Source organism: Anabas testudineus, chromosome 6 (assembly GCF_900324465.2).
Source record: "Anabas testudineus chromosome 6, fAnaTes1.2, whole genome shotgun sequence".
NCBI lineage: Eukaryota > Metazoa > Chordata > Actinopteri > Anabantiformes > Anabantidae > Anabas > Anabas testudineus.
The window spans coordinates 14,189,256-14,202,801 of record NC_046615.1 but is presented as its reverse complement, the minus strand read 5'-3'; the positions used below and the strand labels follow the sequence as shown (position 1 = coordinate 14,202,801).

The window sequence follows — 13,546 nt, the reverse complement described above, 5'->3', positions numbered from 1 at the left end:
CTCTTTTCATGCCATCTGTGTGGAACTGGCCTGCATTGTGTCACTGCCAAATGTATTTAGTTCAGGTCAAATTACCCGTTCAATCTCTTTCAGCCTAACTGAGCCCAAACAACATTACTGTTGTCACACAAGGTAAATGACCAGTGGCTTGATGAAAAATCAATAGAAGTGCCCGATGACAATGAGTGGAAGCAGAACACTGGTGCTTATCTGTTTTCAGAGCGACAGGGACATTGCTTTTAGGCATCGCAGGCCTAAAAGCCCATTTAAATAGCATGTTCATAGTTGTCCCGTGGCATGGGCTAAACTACATCTATGAAATCATCTTATGAATGTCTGCATGTAACTGCACTTGGCAGACTCTAGTAAAATGTACTGCATGGTCACACCTAGATCTAAAAACAATCAAAAGAACATCAGGTTCAGTCACTTTCAATAAAAACTAGGGCACAGAAAACATTTTGTGTGTTGAAACATTGAATTATCCTTTTAATGAGCTGAGATACAAGTAAAACTGAACTTAAGACATTTAGCTGACAATTACGTATATTTACACCATAAATACACCAAAGTACAATAAGACATAAGAATCTCATTATAACTAAACTCTAAAATGTCTTTTACATGTGTATGTGACATCTTTAAATGTTTTTATATGTTCATAAGATGAAATACAATTGTCCCATTGGACGTGAGTAATTTACAGAATTCATAATATCCTACAGTACACAGATTGTTCCGTATAACGTACGGGCTTCAGGTAATTACTCTGGTGTGGCAAATGAAAACCGTACACAAACACTGCTGCTTATTAGCAGATAGACATGTAAACATTTGGTTACAAAGAACTGCTACCATCTTGTTATCCTGCAGTATTAAAACCATTTATCTCTCAACACTTTGCACAATACACCTTATGTGAATCCTCACATGCAGCCAGCACAGTGACAAGAAAATAATTTAAGAGTAAAATCATCACATTTTGAACAACATTGGAAGGATTTTTAAGACTGCAGCTATTAGAGGAAGCTGTCTCCACTCTTGTGCATGTGCGAACATTTACTTTTCAGTTCCTGTCAACAATAATAATTTTCATGCCAGAAAACACATTTAAAAATGGAAAGATGCGATTTAACATACAGCAGATGGTGCTGGTTCGGTGGGAGAAACAGACAAACAGACAAAGTTGCCCTGACCGAAGAAAATACTGCATATACTGTCAGTCAAAAAGATACTCAAGCTGATCCTCGCTGACAAGTAACAGCTGCAAAGTGTGAGTCACAAAGGTGCAGAGTGACTGTATTCAATGAGAAAATCATCCAGTGCACTTAATGCTGTGGTTGTTTCAGGAAGTGCTGCTTCTCTTTCTAGTCCTCGGTTTTCTCTTCTGGACTTCTTCTTCTTGGTCACTTTCACAATCTCTCTGAAAAAAAAAACAAAACAACATAAGGTGTTCAGAAACAGCTGTGTCATAATCACAGGTAGAAAGGACTCACAGAGTTAAAGTACCATTGGATAGCTGCACATCACCAAATAATGGCTGTAAACCAGTGCTGCAGAGCATCTGCTGTAATTCTGTCACTTTTAAATAAATTGTTCAAACTCTTATTTTTTCTTGAGAGAGAATTTGATAAGTTTTATCAGTTTTATAATTTTCATGTTTGTACCAAATAGTGATCTCACTGACGGACGCCTAGCAACCTCACACCAACAACGAGACAAATAGTTGGCCAAATGACCCCTCATAAAACCGCATGTTGTTTTTGTATGAAAAAGGAGATTTAATATGATTATTAGTGAGCTTCAGTGATGCCAATAGTGGGATTTGCTACCTTTGGACTGAGCCAGACAGGCTGTTTCTCCTTGACAAGTGTTAGCCTACTCATTCCTCACAATAAAAAAACTCTCTTAGAACTTGCACTACATGATGGTATTCATACGTTTGAAATGCCTCTTTTTTGTTTTTTGGATGAAATCTAGTTTTGCTCCAACATGATTTAAATGTGCTTGTTGTAAGTTGCTTCTGCAACATAAATTTCATGAAGTTTAGTTTAGCATACAGCACTAAACACCTCAATCTTTTGTGCTGGCAACAAAGCAAATCTGCAAAATTCTCCAAATCTTGAAATGTTGCAAGCAGAACAAACTATTCATCAGCTTTACAGCAGTTTGTACTTACCCCCTCCTGCTCAGGCAGGTTGTTCCCCTTCTTCATGATCCGCGTTAGATGGTTGCAAAGAGCCACAATTCTAAAGGACAGCTGTTGAACAAACGCAAAACAAGTAAGACATAAAATCAAATAAAAGTAAGATCATTTTTAGAACTGATTTACTGTTGTGAATTAATCCAGCTGTACTTCAAATACAGTACTTTACCTTCCATCTGCGTCTGGCATACTGTCTCTTAAAGTTATCCAGATTTATCACCGACAACCTCTTCACCATGGCTTGTCTGGGATTCAGAGGCTGCAGAGAAACAATGGGAGGCAAAATGGCAGAGGAAGCATCTTTCATGTTAATGTTAAAGTTCAGAGACAGGATGGTAACATGTCTGTTTAGTTTTCACCAATCAGTGGAATCTAGAATTCAACAGGAAATAGACTGAAATACACAGATATACTGCAACAATTCGAAAATGGTCCGTGTGATAAATTAAATAAATATTTATTTGAGAGTTTTTTAAAATAAAGGTAATAAAGGTCACTGTGCACATTAAAGGTGAGATCAAACTGTGCGAAATGTGTACGTGTGTTTAAATATATACCTGCAAGAAGTCACACATTTTCAAACACCCAAGCTCTTATCATGTGTTATGTTTCCTGCTGGCTCATGTAACAGCTCAAAGAAAGAAATGTTTAAAAAAGAGTTTTAAAATAAATAAATAAGTGAATAAATAAATTCAACCTTCATTAAAAATACACATTTGAATAAAAAACTAAAAAATAAAACAACTACAAAAGTTACTTTACAAATGGATAAAAGTGGATAAGCAAAATCTCAATATGTAGTCAACAAAAACTGGAATGAAAAAATAATCAATCGGTCAAAAAAAAATTAAGTTCCGATACATTCCATTGAAAAGAAGTGTGGTCTGATTACGTATAGTCATGTCTTCATAATGCAGTACAAACATTAATTAAACTAATTACATTAAACAGTCAATAGCAGTGATCAATTCCTAATATTGAGCTACAATTACAGTATTACATTTAAAGAAATAGCTCAACATTTAGGGAAATATGCTTATTTGTCGTGTGGAGAGTTCAGATCAATACCTCTCATATCTGTCCAGTAAATATAAAATAAACATGTAAATAAAATAAGACTGCTACTAAAGCAAAGACTATTGAGCTCTACATTCAAAGGCCTGTGTTGCTGGAAAAGATGAGCAACGTGTTGAATTCCAACATCTTATAAAAATGTGTCTTGGTCTCAGTGTGTTAGTCAGACTCTGTGAGGGACTGTTTGGCCTCATGACACAGTTCTCCTCCACGGGACTCATGCAGCAGCTCCTTCCGTGCCTGCTTCATGCCCATACTCAGACTGCTGCTGCGGATTTCACCATTGGCTCCTTGCGGATGCAAAGCGCTCATCATTTCCTGCATCCACTGCAATTCAGAGTTCAGCTCCTGTCTCAGAGAGTCTAGCTGGCTCTGCCTCCGAACGTACTTCCCACTGATACTTTCCAAACTGGAATCTACACCATTTATATCCTCCTGCAGCAGCCTCCTGGCAGCTTCCACTTTGCGAAACTCGTAGTGGACCTGCGAGAGCTGCTTCCTTGCAGTCTCACTCTCCTCCTTGTACCACGCCTCTTTGTCATTGTAGATGGAGAGCAGTGCCTCTATGTCACCTTGCAGAGTGTGGTGAACCCCTGACACCTCTGACAGCCCCGTCTCCATCAGGCTAATTTCTTCCACCACATGGGCAAAACGCTCAAAGTTGGCATATGTGTTGTTCTGCGGCATGCTTGAGTGCACCTGGATCGTGTACTCTTTCAGGCGCTCCGTCTTGAGCTGCTCTGCTTTTCTCTCGGCCTCGGGGTCGCTGTCCTCATCTATGGATCCACGGGACTTGAGACAGAAGGGTGAATGGGGGACACTCAGTAAGAGGCTGTCTCATTGTCTTTGAAACACTGCAGGCGTGGTACTGTAGGATTAGTGAATGACTCGAACAGCGAAAGCCACGGCAGGTAAGAGTGTCAAAAAACAGCAGGCATTCCTGTTGAGTGTGTTTTGTTTCCTGGCTTTGTGCTTGCGCATCCAAACAGGATGAAGAATCCACAACAAAACACCATTTCCATGCATTTCAGAAGACAATGTTGGAGTGGACTTCTTCAACATTGCAGACAGTCAAAACGTCCATGCCAGTAAAAAACACAAGAGATCGTGCTTCATGTTGATCACTTATATTTCCTGACAAATGAATGACTTCATAGAGTAAAAAAAAAAACAGATGTGCTAGATATGTGGAGCATGTTGACAGGAGAAACCTAAGCTTTTCAGCTGGTGGGAACTGTGGGAATTTGAACCTTTAGTCACTTTTCTGCTCCTATAACAAACAAACCTCTCACCCAGTTTGACATTACCCGTGTTATTTTACATGTCTGGCTGGAGTACTGACAACATGTATTAGGAATACCAAACACATGCCAGAAGTGCATACCTTAATCCAAGGATGGTTTAGGGCGTCGTGTATGGTCATTCGTTTTCTAGAACAATGACAGAAAGAAAAAGAAAAAGCAGCTGGGTAAATACAACTAATCAACCATCACACATGGATCACGTTGACTAGGAGTAGTGTAGTTCACTGCATGCATAATATTTAATTTGCTTATTTTATTTAGTAAATCACACTGTGTACAAACAACAACTGCGCCCAAATCCTTGCTCTAAATTTCTGTGGCCTGACGTGCTTCATTCTCATTTGGATCAACGCTGCACATTTAATGTGCTTACGCTTTCCTGCAATGAAACCTCTAATGCTGGGCTTCTCAGACTTGACCTTTGGCCTTCAGCTGTTTGTTACCTTGTGTTCTTCTCCAGGAGCTGCCTGATGAAGCTCTTTGCCAGCTCGCTCGTATTGCTGAATAACTCTTCGTCAAAGTCGTAGTTCACTGCTGAGATGTTTCCCAGCGTTTCCTGCTTCGTGTCACCAAGAAAAGGCGACGCGCCGCTCAAACTGTAACAGCATTGAAAACATTCACTCAGTGTGTACGCTAACTTTTATTATTGGCCTTTCTCTATTATCTTATAAGTACAATAAGATTTCTATCCAGAATATTGAGTCATCAACTTACAGTATATATGTGATGACTCCAATGCTCCTGTGAAAAACAGCACAAAGTTAATCCAGAGTTATCCAAACTATAGCCTGTTGTATGGAGGGCAGCAGAGTCAGAGGTAATTAAAGGGTCTTACCACATGTCTGCCTCCAATCCCAGTGTCTCATAGTTGACTATCTCTGGAGCTGAAAATAGACAGCACTCACTTATGCATCACATCAGTGCCACACCAAACATCAAGGCTCCTCTTAAAAGTCCCACAGTGCAAACAATAAAAACACTTACCGACAAATTCAGGGGTACCAAAAATGTCTTTGAAATCAGCCCCAGCTTCTATTTTGCGTGCTAGTCCAAAGTCTATGATTTTGATGCGAGGTAGAGAAACGTTCCTGTCAAGCAGCATTATATTTTCAGGCTAGAGTGCAAAAAAAAAGAAAACAGAGATTAAGAGAGATTTTTTTTCTAATGTCAAAATTAGGTTATATGTAAACAACAGTAAATAATATAAGTTACCTGGTGAAAACTGCCTTTTGCGAGAGCATTAAAGAAGATATGTAAGTTTATAGTAGGTTTATGAAAAAGAAATATTAAAAGTGGAAAGAAGCAGCCGCTGCAGAAAAGCAAGACACTCCGCTGTCATAGATAACATTGTGGTGACTGTATCTGAGAATCTGGACTTCAGTTTCAGAAAACAGGAAGGGTATGTGGTTCAGAAAAGCAAAGCTCTAAGACACATATTTTACACACCTGCTATATACAACATATTTCACTTCTGCAGTTCTGCTTAGTCATGCATGCACATAAAAGAAAAGTCCCAGTGGAGGTAAGGGAATCACATACAGGGGATACTATACTGTACCTTTAGATCAAAATGTGCAATTCTCTTGGAGTGGAGGTACTGGACTCCATCTAGGACCTGTTTAATAAACTGTGTGGCCTCCTCTTCACAGAGAGACTCCTTCTGAGCCAAGAAATCAAACAGCTCTCCTCCAGAGACCCTGGAATACATGTACACACTCACTCAGTGACTCATCCTGTGCGGGCTGATAATCTGGAACAAGAGCTCTCTTGAAATTTATCTCTAGTGGTCCTGGATGCCTTTAGATATGTGTGTTTGTGGTAACATGTTGAGTTTGTTTTGAGTTGAGTCTGTCCTTATGAATCAGCGTGGTAGTAAAGAATGCACAAGAGACCCAGTGATGCACAGTATGTGATCCTAAAGCTAACAGTATGTCAGTCAGTTCACCACTGCTGTCCTAATTGGGACCTGTATGTTCCCAGGCACTTGCTGGACCCAGATGGGGACCTCAGTGGCCTCTTTAAGGACTGAAGAATTATTAACTTAGTGATGAGTGAACAAGTGAACTTTCATTTATCTGCAAAAGTAAAAACAGTGCGCTGACTTTGTGTTTTTTATCTGAAACATTTCAATGATAAAAACCTGCCACACGAGAAGCCTGATGTTATTCTGTACTTTTAACTGTATAGATGTTGTGATGGATTGCTGAATGCTGCAGTGACTCACAGTTCAAGGATAAGCACCATATCTGTGCGGTTCTCGTACACATCATGCAGCGATACGATGTTGGGGTGCTGGAGCTCCTGCAGGATGCTCACTTCCCTCACAATTTCCTCTCTACTCACACCTCGCCTGCTGGCATGACTCAGGCGCTTCTTAATGAACTTGGATGCGTACTCAGTGCCTGTGCTCTTCTCTGTGCAGCGCTTGACAATGGCAAACTGCCCACTGTAGACACAAAAGAAACATGAACACACTCAAAGTGGCAAATCATTTCAATTCATCACTTAACCTTTAATGAAATTGTAACAAAGAACCATCAGGATGTTGCTGTGGGTGAAGAGAGGTTTCAGAGAGGAAGCTGTGTGTCAAAACGATCTGAAATATTGAGGTTTAATCCATCACTTCCTGTTTCCTAGCCAGACAGAGAACAATAAGACAGGGCAGCAGTGTGAGCAGAGTTGCAGTCCTCCCACTCCAGCAACCTTCCTGCCAAATTTCTAGCCATCCTCAAGTGATTAGCCCACTGCAAAAATCTCAAAAACTCTGGATATTTCACAACAGAGGTATGGCTCAGTGGACCATTGTTTCACATCTCACTGTGCTCTTGTGTTGTATGTGGGTAAGGCATTTAGTTAATGAGTTTAAATACTGAGATATGCAAACACCGGCTGTTTTTAGCTTTAAAATACGAGACAAGTTCATTTGGTGCAGCACTTCTCTGTCCTAATGTAACTACAGAGTCGTTTTACTCATAACTGACCCACGGACAGATTGACAGTATGTTCCAGCACCATCGCCCAGGTAATTATATGTGGTGAGTAGCCATAGTTTTATTATCAGACCAGCACCTGTAATCTTAGTCCCGACAAAGCCTGCTGCCACTCCTATTGCTTTAAACACTTTCTGCCTACGTGGGCTGACCTGCCCACTTAATACATTTAAACTGTGAAAACAACATCATGTTTATAGATTCTGCAATGAGATTTCAGCCATTTGGAAACAACACACAGAGACTACAGATACTAACTGGTCGGCATTCGATGTATTTTGGACATAACTACCCACCCAGAGATTCCCGGGTGGCTCTGACAGGCTATCAATACCCACCATGATGTCCACTGTTATCATAGTGTCTAAAGGGCTAAGAATAGGACAGCACGCAGGGTCATTCTCCACCTGCCACCTCTCTGTTGCTGTTGAGGTGAAGGAACGAGGTTGATGAGGAGTGAGGTTGAGAAAGAGAGAGAGAGTGGAAAGGGGGGGGGGGGGGGGGGGGGTACTGGATAATGGCTTTATCAAACACACAAGAGCCTAGAAACATACTGAATGGATACGAACTGTACTCCTGTCAGATTGATTGATTTATTGATTTCACATAAATCGCACTTAACAAAGCTAATCAGCTCTGTGGTTTATATCAACCCTGGTAAATTTTTAACAACAAACACAGTATAGTGGAAGAGGTGAGACAGTTTGCTCTTTTAGAGGCACACCCTGCCGTGTGGTTACTCCGTTCTACATTCATATCTGGCAGTAGCCCAGATGAAGATGCAAAGCCTGCTATTAATTTTGCCTTTCTCCAGAACAACAGGTATATTTTTACTGTGCAAGACCTTAATCTCAAGGACTGTTAAACTGGAAACACAACTTCCAGTATTATACAACTGAGTACAGAAACAACAACACACAAAGTATGGTCTCAAAAAATCCTTCTTACATCGTTTCATAAAAATAGCAACATGTGATTCACAAATGTGAAATATATTTTGTCTCAGGGCACTTGTTCTGGATTGTATTAGGCTGTACATGCGTTCTGAGTATTGCTTCACTTGTGTCTGCTCAAGTTCAAACTCTTATTGAATACATGAACTTCCAGGTTCTAGACTCAACTACACCACCCTAGGTAATAAAACACCATCAAGATCAGATTCCAGTGCAAACACGTCTGAACTGAGAATGCAGAGCAGGAGCAATAGTGTAGTGTGGGGGAGTGGTTTGCATTGTAATAATGGTCTTCAAACACTAACACACATGCTGCAAAAAGAAAAATAAGAACAGGTCAGGTAGGGGATGAAGAAAAGGAACAGGGTATCTCAAATGATCCCTCTTTCTGTGCTGTTCACAATATAGCTCCACCCCAGAGACATCCCTGAAAGCCTGCCTGTGCTAGAAACATCAATGACAATGTGTGAACTGAAGAGGAGGGTAAGGCATCCATTGAAAACAGACACCAAATATCCTTATTGCAAGAAAAGCAACCATGGCTTTGATTTGCCGATTACCAACCCCCCATGTTAATCGTTGCAGCCCAAATGCAAGAAAGTGCATCAGTATTCATATTGTTATGAAGTGTAGAGTAACAGCAGAGAGAGCTGTGATGCTGGGAGCGGTTTTCCACAACAGGTCAGGCGTGCCGGCTGGCTTAATGCTAAGCCGGCCACTGGGGCTGAAAGTACCATCTCTCTACAGTGTTTCCACTTCGAACAGCTGAAGGTCATTATCCACAGCCAAGGTTGGAGGAATGCTCCGACAAGTGGCGCCGGCCCAATTCTTGAACACATTTCTCATGTGAACAACCTCTGGGGCTATGTGACAAAGAAGGTCAGGTTCATAATTGACCGAGCCCTGTCCCTAACCAGTCCTATGATGTGTACATCAAATGGGAGGGGCGTTCTGATGAACCAGCTTAAATCAATAGAACAGGACTAGCGTGTATGCCTATTAAGCATTCAGGACACTAGAGTCATTCTGGTTTTGAAGTGGTCTGACATGCCAACCATGCATCTGTGGAGTAGCAGTGCTGTACAAGAGTGTGCTGACAGAAACATGGCCTCTAACAAACGGGACCTCTGGCAATGTCCAAGAAGTAAACATGGAGTTCCCTCTGCTAGGCTGCACTGAATAAACACATTTCCCACCCACTCAACAGCAGGAATGTGATTTCCCCAGAGCTGAAGTGCATTCTTGCCCCGGCTCTTGCATGTGCAGTTACATACTGTACATGCTAAAGATATACAGAAAATCCCTTTAGAGAAATCAAAGCACTTTACTGGGTTCATCAGGAGTCAGCTGTCCACCTTGTCACTGTCTGTTCTTTTCCTTTCAAAACATCTAATTTACTAATACTTCTGGCTTAAACGTGCATCACTGCCCTCCCTGTATCTTCAACAAAGAAAACAAACTTCCACAAACTGAAACATGTCTCCACATCATTTGTTCTACATGAATGTAACTGGTTTTATTAGAAACAGACAAACTGGGAAACAGTCCACAGCAAAGGCTGGACTTTGGACAGTGATGCTTTCAGCTAAATGATAACTTAAGTTTAAGCCAACAAATGTGGCATGTTGTCTGTTTTTAGCATAATTTAATTTAATAATTAGTATGAAATATGATGCAGGGTAGGTTGTTTTTAATGTTTTCAGTATTTGTAGTAATTCCTTGCTAGGAACAAAAATAAAAATGTACCCTAATGTTGACGCTAAATCAAAAGTCATACGAATGACCTAAGTGATTCATCTTGAGGTAGAATTGAATGTGTGTCCCAAATAAAAGAAACCGAGAGAACAACCAGCAAACAGCATCCATACAGCCAAACTGCAGGAATGGATAAGAACGCCACGTGCTGTAACAAAGGTAAAATGTGAAAGAGTCATCATGGTGTCACATCCACTATGATGTAAGTGCTGTATTTAACGGTATCAGTATTTAGAGGAAGTTTACAAGCCTCTTTCTTTTGTTCAGGCATGCAAAGACAAAGGCACTTCCCATCCAACTGCGCATCCTGTGAATTTTCCATTGGCACATAACAGAAAACAAAGATGCTGTTTTTTTCATTCATGGTAATCACAGTATCTGTTATCTCATAAAAGCAGTAGGTACACATTTCCCGAACAAAACAAACAAACAAACAAAAACAAAAAAGAAAAAAGGAGAGGAAGCTGTGTTTGACAGCTAGAGTTCACCACTTGTCCGTCTGGGTGGTGACTTGGACGGTGAACAGCTTCTCATGGGTTCACTAATCTCTTGCGAGGGCCAGTGGCAGCTGAGGCTGCATTTCCTACTATATATCATCACCCGTGTTATCACTCAGATGGTAAGTGAGCTACAGTCAGTAAATTTCTCACATAGCAAGCAAAATATAATTTTACATCTAGGTTTACCCAAGCTTTCCATTAGAAGTGGAAATAAACACTAAGTACAACTGTGGGGGGTCCTGTGACATCAAGCACACTGTGATTCATTGATTTTCCTGTAGCAAATGGCACAACGTTTTCATAGATCACAGAACATCAGAAATACTCCACGTCAAATCAATTCCTGACCTCCTTCACGAATTTCCTCACCAGTCTGAGTAACAGTTCCACTGTGGTGAACTGCGGACAGCTCTGAACTCACGAGGCTCTCACAAACCGTGGGCGGGGTGGGCTGCAGCCTCCAAAACTCACCCGAAAGATGTCACGACAAGACAGGAACTACAAGCAAACGTCCAAGTTGAATTAGTGATGCTACCACGCAGACATGTTCTCTGACTAACAGTCTTCTGGTTTTAATCCCAAATATCTGCAGCTTTTAACCACGGAAGCTCAGAGTTTCTTTTTCTCAAGATAGCGCTGCTGAGTGTGTACATAGCTCAGATCACATCTGTGTCTTTAAAACAACGTGTTTTACTCTCAACCACAACTAAACCTACTGTCAGTCTTTAAATTACACAATCACACACTTGTATTTCAGCTGATATTATTTTTCAGTGAAGCAACCTTAATAAAGAGTTTATGAACCCTTCATGAACTCCTCAGAAAGGTTGTTAATAAATGTATTTTGTTCCAGGTATTCTGTAGCTCTTCCTAGAAAGCACATAGTCAAACAGCTCATTTGACCTAGTACATTTAATCAGCACATCTGACCTAGAGCAGATCTATAAATTAGAAAAGTACTAGTAAATGCTTTATTAACCATTAATAGTCGCGATTTGCATCTTAGAAAATCTAAACAGTGCCAGTTATAAAATAGTTTCCCATTTTCTATGTAGCTGCATGTTTGTCCCAATCTTGAATTGTTTCATTCAAAGACGTTCACTTAATACATAACATCAGCATGTAAAATACAATGAAAGTGTAACTGCTGAATCCCCAAGGCATATATAAATGCAGCTGGAACACCCATCAGCTGATCATGGTTTGTTCTGTCAGGGTGTGTCAGATAGGCTCTACAGTAAATAGCCAGCAGACACTAGAACACTAGAGCAGTTTTAAAAGTGAAGTACTGTAGAGATGCTTTACTTTTCACACTCGTTATCTGTTCACAAGCGTTGCCCATGTCCGAGCTCTCCTTCCGTACAAAATGAATTAGTAGCTTCCTCAGTCCATATTGCAGTCTGCCAACTTCCTTTAATGCGTTTCCCTTTTCCTTGATGTCTAGGCTGTGTGCGCTTGATTAACACTCCTCTACATTACACTTACACAACACAGTGGTCCACCACACAGAGTCTGCTTTTGCAAAAGCAGTCAATTAAAATGTATTTATTTTGCATTTTTGAATTGCATTCTTGTAATTCTTGCTTTTGCCGTAAACTTCAACCTACTTTAACACACTTCCCACTTCAAGCTTAAACAGGCCAGTTGTTTGCATACCTATGCATGTACACAAGGTCTGTTTCCATGAAGACGGCTTTGAGGCATGAAGCGGAGAGATGAATCACACTCTGATTCACACAAACACACGCATTTTCTAAAAGCTCTTAATAAACATCTTGTACTGTACATGTTTATTAAGTGGTTTTGTGAAATACTCACCTTCCCAGTGTCTCTCCAACTTCATAGAAGTCTCCCACATTCTGTTGCTTGAATACAGCCATGCCAGGTGGCTTCATTGATGTAGTTTATCTTTATTTATGCACCACTTGAGCCTCTCGACTTCTCTATTCAGCTGTCTTCTTCCTTTTCTCTACAAGTCCGAATGCTGCTGACACAGAGAGGCGTTCCTGTTGATTTCTGACTGAAGTGATGTAAATGTCTACTACATGTCCAAACGTGCTGTAAAGTATTTCATCTCTGAGTTGTACCAACTTTCACCTTGTTGTTGAAAAAGCCTGAACATTAAAAGTACAAGTACACTTAGTCCAACTTTAACTAGTCTAAATACTTATTATTGGCATATTTTAAAGTAGAACTCATACAACGTTGCCAAGTTAAGCAGAATAATAGTGTTTAGTTGTTGTGATTATAGTAGGATTACAAATGAAAAGAACACTTTGGATAATTACGACAGGGTATCTGAAATTTGCCCTTGTTGCGAAACATTAACTGGCAGAAAATGATTATAGCAACATTTGTTTTGTAACTGTCCAAGACCTTTGTAACTTCATAAAGTAGTGAAAACAGAAAACACAATTAACTGTACAATACTGAAAGGGACATATAAGTTTAGAAATTATGAAGAGAAAAAACACAAATTGGAATACCACAAACTTCCTGTTGAAGTTTCATGTCACACATTAAGTGGCTACACAAAGCGTCTACAGTTAAACCTCGTCTTACCTTCTCTCACTTGCGCTTCTGACGATAAACTTGCATCGATTCCCACGTCTCCTACAGCTGCGCTGGTCTCCTCATAGCTGCGGCTCAGTTACAAAACAGCTCCTTCCCTGACTTGGTTGTTTTCTGTCACTTGCTGCAGCCCCATCAGGCTTTTGTATGAGCACAAGTCCCACCCCCTGATGGCTCTATTGGGAAACTGCAG

General features: G+C 40.4%; 1 protein-coding gene across 3 annotated transcripts; it reads right to left on the bottom strand.

Moving 5' to 3' along the window:
- Positions 1-466: 466 nt before the first annotated feature.
- dapk2b (death-associated protein kinase 2b) lies at positions 467-13,499 on the bottom strand. Of its 3 annotated transcripts, none has more exons than XM_026365462.1 (12): positions 13,345-13,498; positions 12,601-12,766; positions 6,809-7,030; positions 6,143-6,281; positions 5,569-5,698; positions 5,420-5,468; positions 5,299-5,325; positions 5,028-5,180; positions 4,665-4,710; positions 2,376-2,465; positions 2,180-2,260; positions 467-1,423 (listed from the first exon to the last, which is right to left on the bottom strand). In XM_026365462.1, the coding sequence occupies exons 2-12, from the start codon at positions 12,675-12,677 to the stop codon at positions 1,346-1,348; spliced, it is 1,092 nt and encodes a 363-aa protein (XP_026221247.1). In that variant the 5' UTR covers positions 12,678-12,766; positions 13,345-13,498; the 3' UTR covers positions 467-1,345. The 3 variants fall into 3 exon arrangements, with proteins under 3 accessions (XP_026221247.1, XP_026221249.1, XP_026221250.1); XM_026365464.1 differs by having other exon boundaries at positions 12,601-12,769; positions 13,345-13,481; XM_026365465.1 differs by lacking the exons at positions 467-1,423; positions 2,180-2,260; positions 2,376-2,465 and adding an exon at positions 2,472-4,079 and having other exon boundaries at positions 4,663-4,710; positions 13,345-13,499.
- Positions 13,500-13,546: the final 47 nt, after the last annotated feature.

What these genes read in the sequence shown, in the direction of transcription:
- dapk2b (XM_026365465.1), bottom strand. Translation starts at nt 12,677, where the DNA reads ATGAAGCCACCTGGCATGGCTGTATTCAAGCAACAGAATGTGGGAGAC. An exon ending in ATGGTGCTTATCCTTGAACT is followed by an intron (nt 6,282 to 6,808) that starts GTGAGTCACTGC and finishes CATGTATTCCAG; the next exon opens with GGTCTCTGGAGGAGAGCTGT. An exon ending in CTCCTGGAGAAGAACACAAG is followed by an intron (nt 4,711 to 5,027) that starts GTAACAAACAGC and finishes TCATTGTTCTAG; the next exon opens with AAAACGAATGACCATACACG.